This window comes from Protopterus annectens, chromosome 3.part1 (genome assembly GCF_019279795.1).
Source record: "Protopterus annectens isolate FY-2018-M chromosome 3.part1, PAN1.0, whole genome shotgun sequence".
Classification (NCBI taxonomy): domain Eukaryota; kingdom Metazoa; phylum Chordata; order Ceratodontiformes; family Protopteridae; genus Protopterus; species Protopterus annectens.
This window is the reverse complement of record NC_056732.1, coordinates 388,013,678-388,032,561: the sequence shown is the minus strand read 5'-3', so window position 1 is coordinate 388,032,561 and position 18,884 is coordinate 388,013,678. Positions and strand designations below refer to the sequence as shown.

The 18,884-nt window shown below is 38.6% G+C and overlaps 1 protein-coding gene across 5 annotated transcripts in view; it reads right to left on the bottom strand.

The window, feature by feature from the left end:
• Positions 1-18,884, bottom strand: part of OSBPL3 (oxysterol binding protein like 3) — a 2,414,360-nt gene that overhangs the window by 49,773 nt on the left and 2,345,703 nt on the right. For all 5 annotated transcript variants that reach the window (XM_044066857.1, XM_044066855.1, XM_044066859.1 and 2 more), the window contains one exon: positions 16,187-16,309. In XM_044066857.1, coding sequence (XP_043922792.1) covers positions 16,187-16,309 — 123 coding nt within the window. The remainder of the gene's footprint in view (positions 1-16,186; positions 16,310-18,884) is intronic.

The window sequence follows — 18,884 nt, the reverse complement described above, 5'->3', positions numbered from 1 at the left end:
CCTCACTGAGGAGATCAGTCACCAGAACTCCCTCAGGCTCCTCCTGCAGTCCACTGCAAATACTCATCACAACGGCCTCCCTATCATGGTAAAGTTTCATCATGTTAACATGGTACAATTTGTGCCCCTGCCTCCTGCCTAGCAGTTCTACCATGTAGTTAACATCACTGACCTTCCATACCACCTTGTAGGATCACTCCCAAGCTGCCTGCAGCTTGTTATGTCTGATAGGAATGAGAACCATTACCTGCTGCCCTACAGCATACTTTCTAGGTCAAGCATTCCTATCATACCAGACATTTTTCTGCTGTTGGGCTTCTGCCTGGTTCTCCTGGGCCAAGCCCATGAGTTCCCTGAGCCTTGTCCTGAGGTTTAGGACATATGTCACAACAGACTCCTTCGGAGATTCGCACTCACCTTCCTACTCATCTCAAATTAAATCTAGAGGTCCTCTCACCCTATGCCCATACAACTCAAAGGGTAAAAACCCCGTGGATTCCTGAGGAACCTCTCTGTAAGCAAACAACAGATGGGGCAAATATTTGTCCCAATCCCTCTTAAACTGGTCTGCAAATGCCCATACCATGGACATGAGTGTAGAGCTTAACCTCTCAACAAGACCATTAGTCTGGGGATGGTAGGGGGTGGTCTTTACGTGCTTTACTCCACAGTACTTCCACAGACAAGCCAGCAGGTCTGATATGAAATTGGCCTCTGTCAGTCAGAATTTCTTTTGGGAAAACTACCCTGCTGAAAATCTCTAACAATGCATTTGCCACTTTTCTGCCTAAATGGAGGACAGAAACACTATCTCAGGGTATCTTGTAGCATACCCTACTACCACTAGGATATACTTTTTCCCTGTGGAGCTTGGAGTACTCAGAGCCCCCACAATATCCATAGTTACCCTCTGAAATGATTCCTCAATCACAAGCAAAGGCACTAAAGGAGCTTTCACCTTGTCTCCTGCCTTGCTGACCTTTTGGCACTGCTCACAGGTCCTGCAGTACCCTGTTACATCTCTGGAAATCCCAGGCCAATAAAAGTTCTGCATAATACATAATTTTGTATGTTTTATGCCCATATGACCTAAAAAGGGAATATTATGGGCTATGGCTAGAAGTGCCAGATGGTAGGCTCTAGGCACTACCAACTGCTATATCCTCTCACCTTTTAGCCCTCCATCAGGGGTCCACTCTCTATACAGTAACCCTTTGTCCCAGTATACAGATTCCCCCTTCCCTTGAGAATCAGGTGCCTCACTAGCTACCTGCCTCAGGCCTTGTAATGTAGGGTCTGAGAGCTGAGCCTGTCACAACTCTCTCTTTGTAACCCTTCCCAGCTCCCCTTCGACAGGAGGCCTGGCATCCTCTGACAGCAGTGCCTCCCTGCCAGCCTGGGTACTACTACTCACCTCTGCCCTTGCAGTCACTCTGTCCAAGGGGACAGTAGCTCCCTCCCTGAAGTAATCACCTCACCAGTCCTTGCTGCAAGTATGCAGTCTGTCTGGGCCTCCCCCAGGCTACCAGACCCACATGCTTGTCTCCAAGCCTGACTGCGTGTTACTGCATGAGCACATGGTACTGCATTATCAAAATCATTCCCTATCAGGACAATGCAGGGATAGCCTCAAACACACCTACTTGCTGCCTTCCTTTTCCACCCTCCCAGTCAAGGTGAACCCTAGCCAAAGGTATTTGGAATGGGGTCCCTCCTAAAGCTCTGTCTGGAGTGGACTGCCCAGGCAAGGAGTGCTCCTCTGTAACCATTGCAGGCTTCATAATAGTTATGTCAGAGGTTGTCTCTCTCTTAGCAATGGTCTCTTTGCCATTCACTAAGATAGGATATAACCTCTTGTGGTAGTTTGGTACACTTGTTGTCTCAAGACAACCTACTGTAGGCATTTTGTCATTCCCACTTACTGGCTCTCTCACCTTTTGATCCGTACCTTGCCTCCATGGACATCTATATGCCACATGGCCCCACTGGTTGCATTCAAAACATTTAACCCAAGTCCTGGGCATGTACCTGGACTAGTGGCTCCTCCTGCTACTGGCAGATTCGGTTGGGGCAGTCTGGGTTGCCCACCATGGGTCCCTTTAGACCCATGAGCAGCACTGGGTGTTCTTTTCTGTGCAGGGATGCCCTGCTTGCTAGGTATAGGTCTCCCTTCATCCCCAAATCATCTACAGTAGAGCATTGTCTATCAGCTAACCAGATCCTCATGTCCTCAGGCAAAGTGCTGAGGGCCTGTTCCCTCACCAAAAGGTCTGCCAGCCCTTCAAAAGTGGTGGCCTGACATCCACTCACCCACCTATTAAAATAAGTGCTTACGTCAACAACATATTCACACATACACCTTCATCTGCCTTGCATCTATGATCACAAAACTTCTTCCTATAAGCTTCAGGTGTTGGCTTAAAAAATTCTAGCAAACAATTCTTTACAACATTATAATTTAAAAAGTCATTGTCAGACAGTTTGGACAAAATAGTTACAGCTATACCATGGAGTAAGGGGGTCAGGAACTGTACCCAGAGCCTTTGGTCAACATCATACTGTTTACATACCCTCTCAAACATATGAATGAAACTATCAAAATTATCCCCCTCTGTAAACTGTGGAAGAAATTTACTGAATGTTGCTGCTTCGGGTGTTAGGTTACTCCCTTCCCCATTACCTCCAAGACTCTGGCAGAGTCAACATCTCCTTTTCATATTGCCTCTACCTCTCCTTCTCCTCAGCTTCCAGGTGCAGCAGTTTCTCATTTTCCTCACACTCTAGACACCTCAGTCTCTCTGCTGCTTCTATTTCTAAATGCTTGGCCTCCAACTCAAGCCTCTTTAGCTCCAGATGGATTTTTAAGTCCTCCATAGAAATGTTGCACTGCCCTTTCTCTGAATGTTGTACATCTCCACAGCCAGTCTGACTGTCATCCTGGTTGCTATTTTCTGATACAGCTGTGACCAAAGCTGCAATCATGCCTGCCTTAGTCAGGTTTCCATGCACCAGTCATTTAGCCTGGCACATCTCAGCAAAATGGCTCCTTGTCAGCTTGCCATACTCCTCTGCTGACATGCTTGCCTGCTCTCCCTGACTAACTAAGCTAACAGCAGAAATAAAACAATTGTGGTCTGAACTCTGAATGTTCACTGCATGGCTGATTTAGTGTACAAAAACACCTTCAGTGATCACTGTACACAAGCTACAGGAATTCACTATCCACACCACTACAAGCCAATTAATATGTGATGTGGCTAACTCACCACTATCAAACAATTAATATTTGATGTGGATATCCCACCACTGCTAAACAATTAATATGTGATGCCTGTGCACTGGTCCAGTAATCAAGGAGCCTCAATCCTCACCACTAGCACCAGTGAGGGGCGCCCACATTTGGGAGGATAACAAGTACACACACAGTAAAGTACAATTTCCATTAAGAGTACACAGAGATCACAGTCAGCCTGGGGCTGGTTTCTCCCTTTCTCTCCACATCCCAAATATGACTCCCCACTGGCACAGCTATAGGGTACATATCTCAGCCAAGTGGTCAAGCCAAAACCTCCAGCTCCCTCTCAGTCCAACCAGTGCTTCATGTTTCTGCCCAAGTAGCTGACACGCACACACACTGAGATATGAATTATATACAAACACAGAGACATTCCTGGGGAAGGCTGGCACAGGTTCTCCAGCTATGCCCCCTCCTGCCCAGACTATAAGGTAGAAATCACTGCCACCAACCACTACTTATCAGTTACTATAAGGCCCTTCCCAGAGGGTGACAAATTCCACTGTGTGCTATTACTGTTATCCAAATAGTAAGTGTAACCCAGGGCTAAGGCTATTGGAGTGGCTTATGCAGTATCACCAAATACATGCAAGCATTCTGAGAGCTTAAATTATCTCTACACAAAACAGCCACAGTTGAAAAGTTTAAAAATATTTAATAATAAATAATAAAAACACAAAACAATACTCATTGATTCAACACACTGATAATAGAGAGTTCAAAATCACAGGAAATACTTTAAAATAATATTGTAGGATAGTCTCACATAAATATAGAAAACAACTACATTAATCTGGCTATATTCCTATCTGTCTCTATGAGAAACTATGTTCTAAATCCTACTTAGAAAGCAAAGTGCTGGTGAGTTGTTGTCAGCTTCAAAACAAAATACAAAAATGCCCTCCTTACTTTCTGAGATAGCCCTTAAATTGATAATACACATTACTGCTAAGTCATTTCAGATTACATCATTCTTGTTAACTCTACTTAAGTTCCCAGGCTCACAGAACGTAACATTTACAACTCCTTTTTGTAATCTGCACCTGCCAGGAAGTCACAACAATAAAAGACACTTTACATGTGAAACCTTGTAATTATCTATGTCTTAAGACAATGGAAAGAATTTCTGCCTGCAGACATCCTGTCTCTGAGCTTGAGATCAAACAGTCATAAAATGCTTTACTTATCAGCTTTCTTCCGCACTGTGGTTATATTTTTGAAGCTTAGAACATACACAGTTTTCTTGCATTCGTCAAACAAGCCTGTGGATCATATTAATATTTACAAGGGCATAGAATTATTTACAAAATTCTATCTAGCTAGGCTGGTAGCCTTCACAGGCCCATAATTAGAGAGATCTTTAGATGGACCTCCCTTGTGAAGGGGGATGATGAGGGATATTTTCCATAGTATGGGGACATATTGTTCTGTGATGGATCGATTGATTAGGGTAGATATGGGATAGGCGATGGAGCTTGCGGCAGTTTTTAAGAAGTCATTAGGGAGTTGGTCAGCTGCTAGCCAGGTTGGTTTTAGATTTGATGGGAATTTTTTTATATAAGAGGTTTGTATGGGCTTAAAAGAGAAGTAGTTGGGTTTAGATTTAGTGGAGGTAGGTACTTGTAAGGGGTTGATTAGATTTGTTGTTTAAAAGTGAGGTAATAGTTGTGATGAAATGAGAGTTAAATTGGGAGGCTAAACATTCAGTGCTATTTGTTGTAGATGATGCAGTGGTGGAGGTTTTGCCAGTCTTTGCTGACAAGCTAGAAAATACGATTTTTTGTCAGCTAATACTTGTTTCTTAATTGTTTGTAAGAGGTGTGTTTTTCTGTGGTTTTGGAGGTTTAATAAGCAGTCCAGGCTCTATCCCTTTGTTTAATGACAAATTGAGCATCTTTGGTTATCCACGGAAGGTTTTTGACTTTGGAGTGATTTTTTCTTGTTGGAGCGAGGTTATTAAGGATGTTGAGAAAGGTATAATTAAAATATTGTACAGCTTGGTCTAGGTGGAGTGATTTTAGAGGTGACCAGTTGCAGTTTTTAAGTAAGGAATTTAAGATGGTAGGGTAAACATTTTTTGTTGTGTATGTGTTTTAAAATGACACTGCTGGGGAAGTCAATGCATTTCCTTAGAAGAAAGGTAGGGGAGTGATCACTGAGAGAATATGGGAGGCACCCAGCCTGGTGGGCAAAGTTGGGCTTATTATTTAGTTAGTATCCAGTCTAGAATAGATTATTTTTTACTGTGTTTATGAATTCTAGTGGGGAAGTTTATAGTTTGGGTGAAACTGAATAGACTGATAAAATTGGAGGGGTTGTCAGATAAGCAGGATAGCCAGTCCAAGTTTAAATCACGTAGCACTATAGTTTCTTGGTTGAAAGTAGAGGATGCCCAAAATAGGAGACTTTCAATGGTAGGTAGATTATTTCCTGGTTGTAGGTAGGAGGAAATAATTATGATGGTTTTATGTGGATTTACTTCAAATCGGGTGGTTAGAATTTCTGCTTCTGATAGACCTGGGGGAGTACAGATTAATTTTTCAATTTTGATTAAATCTTTACACATTAAGGCAATGCCTCCACCATGCTTGTTCAGCCTATCTTGTCTAATAACATTATAATCACTAGTAAGTCTTTCTTCATCTTTAATGTGGGGTTTTAGCCATGTCTCTGTAATAATTACTATATCAGGAGTGTAGGTAGTTAGGGCTGCATGAAATTCACTAGTTTTTTTTTTTGTGATACTCCTGATGTTAAAATTAGTTATGAGTAAGTCTGATTTGGAATTTTTAATCTACTTACTCAAACTCAACATGGCTTCCGACCAGGGCATAGTACATCCACAGCATTAATATCTTTTACAGATACTGTGAATAGAGCCAGAGAGGAAGGAAACTTTGTTTCTTCAGTATTCCTCGACCTCTCTAAAGCCTTCGACATGGACTCTCTCCCCCTACTCCTAGATACACTATCCAAACTAGGCTGCTCACATAAGCCAGTTCAGTAGTTTCAAAGCTACATACAAGATCCGAAGCAAGCTGTAAAATGGTCTAACCACCTTTCTTTCCCCCTTTCTTCATAACCCTACAGGAGTCCCCCAAGGCTCCATCTTATGTCTAATACTATTTAATATATTCACAAACAACTTACACACTTCTGCTTCCCCTGGAACACTCATTCAATATGCATATGATTTCTCTATTATCTGTACCTCACCCGTCCTACCAGAACTACTCTCAAACACTCAAAAATCCTTCACAGCTATTGAATCATGGTCACAAATGCTCAACTTTTTCTTAATCCCCAAAAAAACTAAACTCATGGTCTTTCATCCCAAAAACACCAACCTTGGCTTTGACCAATTTAACATATACTCAGCTGATAACACAATCATAAGAGTACAGGAAACAAAATTACTAGGTGTCATTATCGATAATAAACTTACCTTTGACCTCCATAGCCAACAAAACATAAAGAAAATTCACCAAAAATTAGAACTCTTATATAGAAATAAGTAATTCCTAACTACCACTACCAAGACTGCCCTGGCTAAAACTTTCCTGCTCCTCTCCCTGTTCTACGGTGCTCCTGTACTCACCAACCTTCAAAACCCCTGAAATCCAAATTGGAACAATGCTATAATAAGATCACAAAGTTTGCCACAAATGTCAAATTCCACACACACACTGTAAACCACTTCACGAACTCAACTGGCTGGAACTCGCTAACCAACTCACATATATCCAGCTATCTGTCATCTAGAACCAAATTTTTAAACCCACAGCCTGTCCCGCTCTAAACAAGCTAGGTAAACCCTACATACTTAATAGATCACTAAGATCAGAGGACAAAAACCTGGTAGCAATCTTCAAATCCTCAAAATAACCAGGTCACTGCCTATATTCCTACTCCATCTCAAAATTATGGAACTCCCACCCTCTAACCATCAGATCAATCTCGAGCCTGGCACTCTTCAAAGCCTCTTTAAAAGAATACCTGAATATCACATGGCTCTGCACATGTACTACTCTAGGCTAATCTCCCCATCCTTTCTTTTCCCCTCTTTCTGTCTCCTCAAACTCCCATTTACCTAAAAAATCCTATCACTTATTCTCATTATGTTCACCCCAATCTCTCAACTCCCAGCATGTCCGCATTTTTACCTTAGCTATAACACCTGTCCTGCTTCTCTTTTACTCTATTTCTGCCCCCTTTAAACTCCCAATTTAACTACAAACTCCTAGCACTTACTCTCTTTCTGTCACCCTAATTTCTATCAACTCCCACTATTTCTGCACTTTTAAAACTTATATACCTTACTCTCACTTCCAAACCAACTGGAACTCTTTCTAGTAAGAACCAGAGTGGCCTCATTACACTGACATAAAACATTAAACTTACTTACTTATATATATATATATATATATATATATATATATATATATGGGTCCTAGTCTGAATATTGAAAGTAAGTTTAATCGAAACGTACTTGAGCGAATACACTTTAGCAAAACTGCATTTTATCGAAAATGCACTTTCACAAAAAAAAAAAAAAAGAAAAAAACCAACACGCAGTTTGCATGTAGATTTAGTTGTACGTCAACATGTAATGTTGATTGCACAACTAAGCAAACTGTTGCTTAGATTGAGGTACAGCAGGGATAAGGGAATATTCCCTTTTCCCCACTGTAGTGTGATCTCAGAGTGAGAATATTAAAATTGGGGGTGTGTGGGGGGCACAGGCCCCCCCCCACATGGGGGTGCAGGGGGGCTTGTCCCTCTGCATAAACAAGAGTAGTGTTTTATTTGTGTAGTTTTTTTTACTTTTTTTTTTTCACGAAAGTGCATTTTTCATAAAATGCACCTTTGCGAAAGTGAGTTCGCTCATGTACGTTTCGCTGAAACATACCTTTGATGTTACAACATAGATCCATATATATATATATATATATATATATATATATATATATATATATATATATATATATATATATATATATATATATATATGTATAAAAAACAGGCCTAGACTCATCTCATCCAAACTATGTTGCTAACATGGAACTTAATTTCTGACTCCAACTCCCACAAATGTCACTATATTCTGAGTGCACGTCTACATGTTCCAGTTTACATGTTCCTGATTACTGCTCATATCTTCCACAAAAACTATTGTACTAAAACTTATTATATTAACCACATGTGTATGTTTTTCAAAGTATTATGTAGCTGTACAGTGTAATGATGTTTTCTCATGTTGTATGTTGTAAACTTAAATGAACTGTACCCTATAAAAATTTAAATCTGTTTGATTTTCTGATATGTTTGCATGTGGAGCTTTTCTCCCCGGGCCTCCACTGAAAATGGGTTCTATGACCCATTCGGACTATCCCAGTAAACAAATGTCAAATAAATAAATAATCCTCTTTTGCTATCATTGCCCTGGCTTCTCTCCTGACTTTCTTCCATAAGCTGATGACCACTGACTTAAATCCCATCCTATCTGGTCTTCTTTTGGCTTCTTGCTTTGTCCATCCCTGCCAACCCACCCTGTTGTCTGTCATACAAGACTACCTTAAACTTGTAATCCAAAAAGTCAGTAGAGGAAACCGCAACCACGCCAACACTATAAGCGAAATAAATCGCTAAATAAAAAGTTTATTAACGTTCACAATATACACTCTCAAACGTTTTCGTCATGCAGTTGCTTGACTTCATCAGATAAAGAACTGATTTCAGCTCATCTTATATAGCCTTAATAGATGATAAAACAATTAATCAATTAATGTTTGAAATTTAAAATTTTAAAATGGTAGACATCCATTTTAAGGAATCCTTAAAAAATGTAAAATTCTTATAACATTAATATGCTTTTATGTTAATAAAAATCAAACATATTTTATAAATTTCATACTGAATTTATGTTAAAATGTATATTAAAAAAATGTATAAATATATGGTAATTATTAATAAATAATGACAATCAAACAAAACACAGATGACCCATTATACTTGTATGATGTTATATTGAATACATATAAAAACTGAATGTATGTATATAAAGAAGAATTTATTACATAAGACTTGATATGAATAAATAAACACTGTCTTGTTATTATTATTATATTCTACCTGCTTTGAGCTTGAGAAGTGGGGCAATAGAGATAGTATCATTTAGACCAGGGAACCTGTTGGCTTCTAATGTTATCTGCCAACAGGTTTCTTTATGTTCTAATTTAATTTCCCAAGGTCCTTCCCTATTGTCCCTAGCCATCATCTCGATAACAAAGAATGAAAATTTAGCAGATGTACATGCCAAAGTATGACGGTATAGTGCATTGTTAGTATTGTTCTTAGCTATCGCATAATAATGTTCGTAGATCCTTCTTTTTAGGGATCTTTCCGTCTTACCGACGTAAAATGCTTGGCATTCTTGACATGTCGCCAAGTATATAAGTCCCTGGCTATTGCAATTAGAGTAGGAAGTTGCCCTAATCCATCTGTTTCTAGACATTAAATAAATTTTGTCAATGTTAGAAATGAATCTACACTGCGTACAGGTTCCGCACTTATAAGTGCCCTTACGCTGATTTGAATATCTGTTAACAACAATATCATGTTCAAGAATGTTCTTAATGTTATAACCCCTTCTGTATACAACATTCACATTTTTATTCTTGAGTTTGTCAAGGTCAGTTATATCCTTGAAAACTGCCCACTCGTCATTAATAATCTTCCTAATAAAACCAGAATTTGCACTGTATTGGGTTACAAAGGCTTTACTATACTGAAAATCAATTTTCAAATGTTCAGCTTGTCCCATATTTTTCTCTAGAATACCTGTACCCAAAATAGGCTTAAATTTTGTTTTTCTGCCTTGTAAGAACTCTTGTTTGATACTGTCAATGAACTTGTCAGGGTATCCCCTTTCACAAAACATTTCGAACAATTTGGCACATTCTGATTTGAACTCACTTTCTTCTGAGGTCATTCTTGAAACCCTAACATATTGTCCTTTGACAATACTAAACTTTTGATGTCTTGGATGCGAACTATTGTAATGGATGTAACTATTAGAAAAAGTAGGCTTCCTATAAATAGCCGATTTGAAGCCGCTGTCCAATACTGAAAGTGTTACATCCAAATAATTAACTTTGTTGAAATGCATCTGATAAGTAAAAGACAAAAAATCCGTTGTGGTATTTAAAAATTTATAAATTCAAAAACTATATCAGTTGGTCCTGTCCAGAAAATACATATGTCGTCTAAAAATCTGGAATAGAAAGTCCAGTTGGTCTGATATTTGCTGTTTAAGACATATTTCTTCTCCCATACATTCAATATTATATCAGCATAAGTGGGGGGAAAATTAGCTCCCATAGGTACACCAGAAAGCTGTTTAAAATATTCACCCGAGAAGTACAGAAAGTTATTATTAAGTACTAATTCAGCTAGTTCAAGTGTTAGGAAGATGTCATTTTCACTTACGTTAACTCTTTCTCTCAAAGCCTCTTCAAGCCACGATAGTCCCTGTTGGTGTGGAATAACAGAAAAGAGATCTACGACATCTATGGTGAGAAATACTAGATTAGGGTCATGAAGTTCCGGTGTTATCTTACTCAGAAATTCCCAAGAGTCTTTTAATAAATGGGACTCCCTGTCCCAAAATATTTTAAGTTTTTTATCAAGTAGTTTGGATAAGGATGAAATAATAGAACCCTCTGCTGACACTATGGGCCTCAAAGGTGGATCTTGGATGTCCTTATGTATTTTAGGTACCCCAAAAATGGCAGGTACTCTAGGGTATTCATTTTCCAAAAATTTGTATGTGTTGTAATCTATGACATCCTGGTCTAATAGATCCTTTATAGCAAATTTTATCTTTTTATATGAAATATGTATTTCATTTATAGAAGCTGATGTATACCGATTATAATCATGTAAAATAGCATACATTTTGCTATCATACATATACTTATTCATTAAGACAGTACCGCCTCCTTTGTCTGGTTCCATAATTCTTATTTCAGCATTTTGACTAAGATAAATTAATAATTCTTGTTCTGCTGCAGTTAGATTGTGAGAATATCTATAAGTTTTACAACTTGTTCTCAGCTTTTTCTCAATTCTGTTCTCTAAATTTTTAAGTTGGGGGTGTATGGGTGGATTATATACACCATGGTTTTTACTACTTCCCAATACATTTTCCAAATTAAGTTTCCTAATGAACATCTTGAGATCAAAAATGACATGAGTAATGTTACTGTTTTTATGTGGGACATACTTAAAACCCTTAGTAAATAAATCTAAAAACGTACTAGTTATAAGGATGTCACTATAGTTGTAAATATGATATCCTGCTCTGTTGAATACAGAAAAATTTTCCCCTTGCAATTCTACAACAATAGGTTCCCCACCATTTACCATTTTTTTGGTTCCTGTTGGTTTGTATCTCCCTCCTGTGGTTGGGGAGGTGGTAATTATTTTGTTGATTTCTGATTCTTTCTGATCTCCTAGGTAGGACATCCTGTTCTAAATAGTCCCCTTCCTGGTTATTATCTACACCCCTCAAATTGAAAATGTTATGAGAAGTATCCTGAGGACAAGGCATAATATTACCATTTTGACCCTTCTCATAAAACCTGGAGTGTACCAGTGGGGGTTTAGGATATTGTCGCCCCTCTTGGTACTCTTTAATGTCTCGGTCAAGTTTTCTATGTTTTCTGTGTAATATCTCATCACATTTACTATCAACTTGTACCCTTATGTCATAGTACTTTTTCTTCTCTTGTTCAACAGTAAATAATAGATCATTTGTTTTGTTAATAATGGCTTGAACAATGTTAGAGCCACACAAATCAAATGCTTTTATAAGTTCCTGATGGAATTCACTACCATCTAAAACATTATTAGGATATTTCCTTAGAGACTATTTTTTATGTAAACATTCACGTAGGTATAAATTGTCCAATTGTAAAGTCTTATACCTATAAAGTGAAGTCTGTAAAGCAGTTAGTTGTTCAGCGAAAGAACTGTTCTCCGCTCCTTCCATCAGAGTTAAAAATAGGTTTAGCCTGTATCCACTCCTGGAACGTAGATGGTTGTTCGCGATGAGTGTTAGTCTCTTCTTCGTTAACTACTGGATGATTTGAGCGTAACGCTCTTGGTGTAACCCGAAAATCAGTAGATGATGCACTGGAATCAACTTCCGTATGCCGGACTGTACCACCCTGGTGGAGTTCCCTAGGTGGCAAAGAAACTGGAGTAGATCCCGTTGAGGGGTTTGCTTTTATACCCTGGTGGTTAGGTTTGAGTGCTGAGCTCAAAGGCATGAGAAGTTCTATTAATTGAGTTAGTTGGCCAGTAAGCTTCCGAATTTCGCCAACCTCTGTCTGGAACATGATATCCGTAGTGTCCGTGGATTTGGTCTCCTCCATCCGAGTCGCCATATGAAACACCAAGAACACTGAAAGTATACTCGACTGACTAAAACACACCAGTAATCCAAAAAGTCAGTAGAGGAAACCGCAACCACGCCAACACTATAAGCGAAATAAATCGCTAAATAAAAAGTTTATTAACGTTCACAATATACACTCTCAAATGTTTTCGTCATGCAGTTGCTTGACTTCATCAGATAAAGAACTGACTAAAATTTCAGCTCATCTTATATAGCCTTAATAGATGATAAAACAATTAATCAATTAATGTTTGAAATTTTAAAATGGTAGACATCCATTTTAAGGAATCCTTAAAGAATGTAAAATTCTTATAACATTAATATGCTTTTATGTTAATAAAAATCAAACATATTTTATAAATTCCCTTTTCCCCACTGTAGTGTGATCTCAGAGTGAGAATATTAAAATTGGGGGGGGGGGCACAGGCCCCCCCACATGGTGGTGCAGGGGGGCTTGTCCCTCTGCATAAACATGAGTAGTGTTTTATTTGCGTAGTTTTTTTTTACTTTTTTTTTTTCACGTGCATTTTTCATAAAATGCACCTTTGCGAAAGTGAATTCGCTCATGTACGTTTCGCTGAAACATACCTTTGATGTTACAACATAGATCTATATATATATATATATATATATATATATATATATATATATATATATATAAAACAGGCCTTGACTCATCTCATCCAAACTATGCTGCTAACATGGAACTTAATTTCTGACTCCAACTCCCACAAATGTCACTATATTCTGAGTGCACGTCTACATGTTCCAGTTTACATGTTCCTGATTACTGCTCATATCTTCCACAAAAACTATTGTACTAAAACTTATTATATTAACCACATGTGTATGTTTTTCAAAGTATTATGTAGCTGTACAGTGTAATGATGTTTTCTCATGTTGTATGTTGTAAACTTAAATGAACTGTACCCTATAAAAATTTAAATCTGTTTGATTTTCTGATATGTTTGCATGTGGAGCTTTTCTCCCCGGGCCTCCACTGAAAATGGGTTCTATGACCCATTCGGACTATCCCAGTAAACAAATGTCAAATAAATAAATAATCCTCTTTTGCTATCATTGCCCTGGCTTCTCTCCTGACTTTCTTCCATACGCTGATGACCACTGATTTAAATCCCATCCTATCTGGCCTTCTTTTGGCTTCTTGCTTTGTCCATCCTTGCCAACCCTCCCTGTTGTCTGTCATACAAGACTACCTTAAACTTACTTCATCTCTTCCATGTAACTGCTGCTGCTGCTGCCTCAGTGCTCCTTTCCATGCAATCCCACCACATGCCCATTATCGGCCACTAGCTCAATATGCCATCGACATTTGTCATCAGTCATCATCTCTTCTCTTTTTAATGTCACAAGAGGCTTATACCACACAACAGTAGTCTCCACTAAATGCCATATGCAAACCCCAATGTCCTGACCCCCTTATCACAATCAGTGCTTCTTCCCACAATCAGTGCCTCTTCCCACACCTCATTCTCTCTATATTTTTCATCCTTTCTTCTCCATCTAATAATACAGTATATTCCCATTTCCCCTTCCCTCTCTCTATACTCTTTTATATCTGCCTCTCTCCGATTCTACACCTGTCCCAATGTACCATCTCCTTCATTTTCTCATCTTTAGCTACTTTTGAACCATCACTCCTTCAAGGCCTGATAAGAAAGCTTTTTTGACTTTTCATGTCTTAACCAACACCATGGCCACAGGTCATACATTTTACTCAGCTCATGGAAGATATTACCATAGCTTTTCTCTCACTCTCTCAATAGGTCGTTAGCCATGTAAATGCCTTTTTTATCTTAAACTTCTACATTTGACAAAGCTCCCTTACTCCCATTCTCTCCTACCTTCCACAGCTTTTGCACTCCAACTCTTTGCCATAATACCATCTCCCTTTCATCTCTTCCTCTTACACCCCATCCAATCCAGCTCTGCCTACATACTTTGGGTGCATTAACTACTGCTGCATAACTCAGCAGATCTGGATGGCCCCATCCTCCATCTTACTTCCCTGCCTTAAGACCTTACCATAAAAATGTTGCCAGTGGCTTCTTAATTTAGATTGAAACAGGTCACTTTGATCTAAAGTTAATCATATAAAATATCCATAATGGCAATTCACTGAAATACTGAAAATCTTAAACCTGAAAATGAGGGCTAAGCTTATTAGTGAGCTGCATACTCTGGGAGCAGCACTTTAGCAGGTGCTTGTTAGCATAGTGGTACTCAACACTGCCTATGAAATGCAGTTTCAAGGGTTTGAGGCTGACTACAGGACATTAATTTTTTAGTAATAAAAAGTGCGGCTCTAATTGATATAATGATTGCATAGTATTTATTTATTTATTTAATTATTTATTTAGTGTTTATTTGTGTCTAAGCTTTAGACTACACACACGTTATTTTTTATATTCGGTATTAAGTAAACTGTGTGTTTCTGTAGTGTAACTAAGTTATAGGATTAAGCGCACTGCGCAACCCTCTTCATGGTGCTGTCAGTGCTGCCTTAACTTATGTGCTTAACTTCATTTTCAGTGTTAAGCTTTTCTGCATTTCAGGGAGTAACCAAAATTTATGTTCAGTGCTCTCGGTATGATCATCTTTAGATTGACATAACATATTTCACTCTAAAGTTAGGTAACCATCACCATCAACTGATTTAACATGACCCTCCCTTGTCGATAAGTTGAACCTCTCTGAACAATTATCCAACTGCCTACTGCCTTCATCCACCCAGTCCCTTTCATAATCTTCTAGTGTCTGCATAAACCTCAGAAGGAATTTGATTCCAAAACATTCTACCCTCTGCAACATTACTGGCAAGACTCGACCCCCACACTCCTATGTTAAAAAGCATGTCTGAAGACAAACCCACAGCACCATCCCCCCTGCGGGGTCTAATCTCTGAATTAGTATGATCCAAGATTCTATTTTTTTTAAACTCATTTATTAAACAGGTAAGCCCACTGGATGCAAGTGTCCTTCTTTAGAGTCCCACAGTAGGCAAATGGAGGCAGAAGGAATCAAACCCTGGAAGCAGAGCTTTAATTCCCTATGCTAACTTCCAGAGTTGAATATAATGACTTGAACATTTTATTCATTCTTGTCTTGTGTAAATCTAGTCAAATGTCATCATTCCTTAGAGATATAGAACAGAAATGATCCTTTTCTTCTTTTGTAGAATGAAAATGTGTGCACTTCTGCTCGTTTGTCCAGTTTGCCTAAATTAGGGCTTCATTTATTATGCCAGAGATCATTCAAATGTTAACAAGAAGCATTTCCAGTGCATAGGCTGCAAGGACTACCACTTCATTTTGATTACTAAGTCAGACAAACAATTATACCACTCTATTTTCTGAATTTTTCCAAAGCCTAAACATTTTGTATAGTTCCTGTGATATTGTATGGCATACCTGAAAAATCGAGGTTGATGGATTAGGTTGTTTTCTTCAAGAATTCGCATCCTTTCCCTCTGGAGCTGTTCTATTCTCTGCTTTTGTTCTTCTGCTGCATCTATGTTTCCTTCTTCCAGTAATCTTCAAGATCAGAAAGTGAAACTGAGAATTCCAAAAGTGCAATACAGCCACTTTTTGATCATCACAAAACATTCCAAAAAAACTCTATTTGAACTTAGAACAAATAAAACTGATGAAATACAACACAAGCTGGAAATGTCTCAAATCCATAATGTCTTCATAAGATTTTGTTTTTCAAATTAACGTGTGTTACAGATACTGCACCATTATTTTAGTATTGTAGGGAAGTTACAATTAGCCTGACCTCATACAGCAGTGATAGTGTATAAGGAAACAAATCTGTTCTCAAACTCGGAGACCTTTAATTAAATTAAAAAATACTGTTAAGTGGGTCACGTGGTCTTTTCAGTCATTAACTGGACAACAAGGTAAAGGATAAATGCAACATGGAGGTTTTTGAACAGTTACTCAATAAGCAAGTTTTGGGCAGTTGGAAAGAAACCAGTGCACTCAAGAGAAACACAGACAATAGAAGAACAAGCAAACTACACACACACACACACACACACACACACACACACACACACACACACACACACACACACACACACACACACACACACTAAAAAGAGATGAAAAGAGATCTGCTGTGAAACCTGTGCCCTAAAGAACAGCCACTGCATTGTAGAAAGGGGGGAGATCTTCGGAGAAGTCAACAAAGTATTTCCTCTTAATTTGTATTTTCTTTCACGCCATTGAATCTGTCATAACCACAAAGCATAAACAAAATAGTTGTTTTGTAAACATTTTCTATAATCCTTATAACACATAAAGGACTGGAATACAAGAATGTCAGCGTATCTGTCAGCAGAAATTAATTTATTTCTTCTGAAATTGTGTGCTTATTAAGATGAAAAAAAAGGCTTTTGACACAGTGCATCACCTCTTTCCTAGCCCCAGGCAGTTACATGTCATGCAGTATTATTCTTATGCTTGGGGGTAACAAGAAAACAACAGAAATGCACTCCCTGTATCAGCTAATATGTAGGGGTTGCTATTAGAATGTCTTCTTCTGCTGTCCCCAATACAGCACACAATTCTAAATTTGATCTTACTCCAGTATTCAGGGGGTATGCATGACTCTGGCCAGCATGTTTTATGAGAGAAAGATGTGCTCTGCCTGCTCTGCTCAGTTCAAACCAATGCACCAAATCAGTACCATCTGCAGGACAGAAAAGAGGAAACATAAGAGAATATACACATTACATAACATGCCAAATGTACAGGACTATCAATATTCACAGGAGACAGAGGTCATTCAGACACAGAGAAGTTATAATAAGCTCCCTCTGTATAAGGCTTCTCTACAGATTAACTGACAAAGTGGACATATATCTATCAGATCTGACTTTGGAGACCCTCTGCAGTGAGTACATGCTGTGAAGACTACAAAGCATTACAAAATGTAACAAACTTTGTTGGCCTGAGCTAGAAATACACAAAAAGGCAAGCATTCAAGTAGGTGATTCCTGAAGCAACAAGGTGCTAAAGAAGGGAGCAAGGGGGTTAAGTTCTCTTTACCATGGTCCAAGCTAATTTGCTTGCTGAAGGTGCAAACTAGTGACCAAGTGGTCATGGCACAAATGACCACAATTGAAACATTTTTCTTGAAACAAGTTCCACAATCAGCCACCGCAAAGTAGAAATGGAATCTGACAGCAACATTCTCCAATGACTTGTCCACTACTTGACAACGGAGTTCGCTTAGTTACTGCAGGCTTCTACTTTGCAGGAGCAAAGGAAACAAAGAAATGCTCTATTACATTAGAACATGTGCAGCTTCTGTGGTTCAAGCCCAAGATGACAGCGCACATTGAAGGTATGAAGGGTATCTCTCTGTCCTGTATACTGTCTTTGCAAAGAAAAGGGGAAGCAAAACAAACTGGTTTAAACCAAATTTTGCATTCACCTTTAGGAGACAATGTTGGTTAGTTCTATAGGACACTTGAGCCATGTAAAAGAATACAGCTCCCTACAGATTACAGGTTTGAAACTAGATATCCTACAAGCAGGGTTTATGCTAACAAGAATACTGTCTTCTAAAACAGCAACTCAAGAGACACTAAACTAGTTGGTTCAAACTGAGGATGAGCAAACCTGTCTATCATGAAATTTAAGTGTCAGGGAAAAAAGGGCTCTTCAAAGATGGGAGAAAATGTAGAATCATTTACAGAAGATACTTAGCCAACCAATACTAGGCATTTGTTCTGCTTTCTTCAAGGTTGTGATGTGAAGAGATACTCAAAGTCATGCCCAAAGATAGCTAACACGCAATTTACATAAGTGCAATAGATAAGTAAGATCAACTGTAAACTATTAATCTCTAGACTCCTTCCACTTGTAGCTCAGTGATTGAAATTAATGCCTCACACCATCATGGTTCAATACTGATATCTGGTCACTATCTCAGTGGAGTGTGCATGTCTTCCTAATGTCTGTGTGGACTACTTCAGTTACTCCAATTTCCTTATATATGCCAAAAACATACTAACTGACGGGGCACTCTAAACTGCCTATATTTATAGATATTGCACTGATGCTTTCTTCTGTGGTCCTCAAAACATGACTAAAAAGG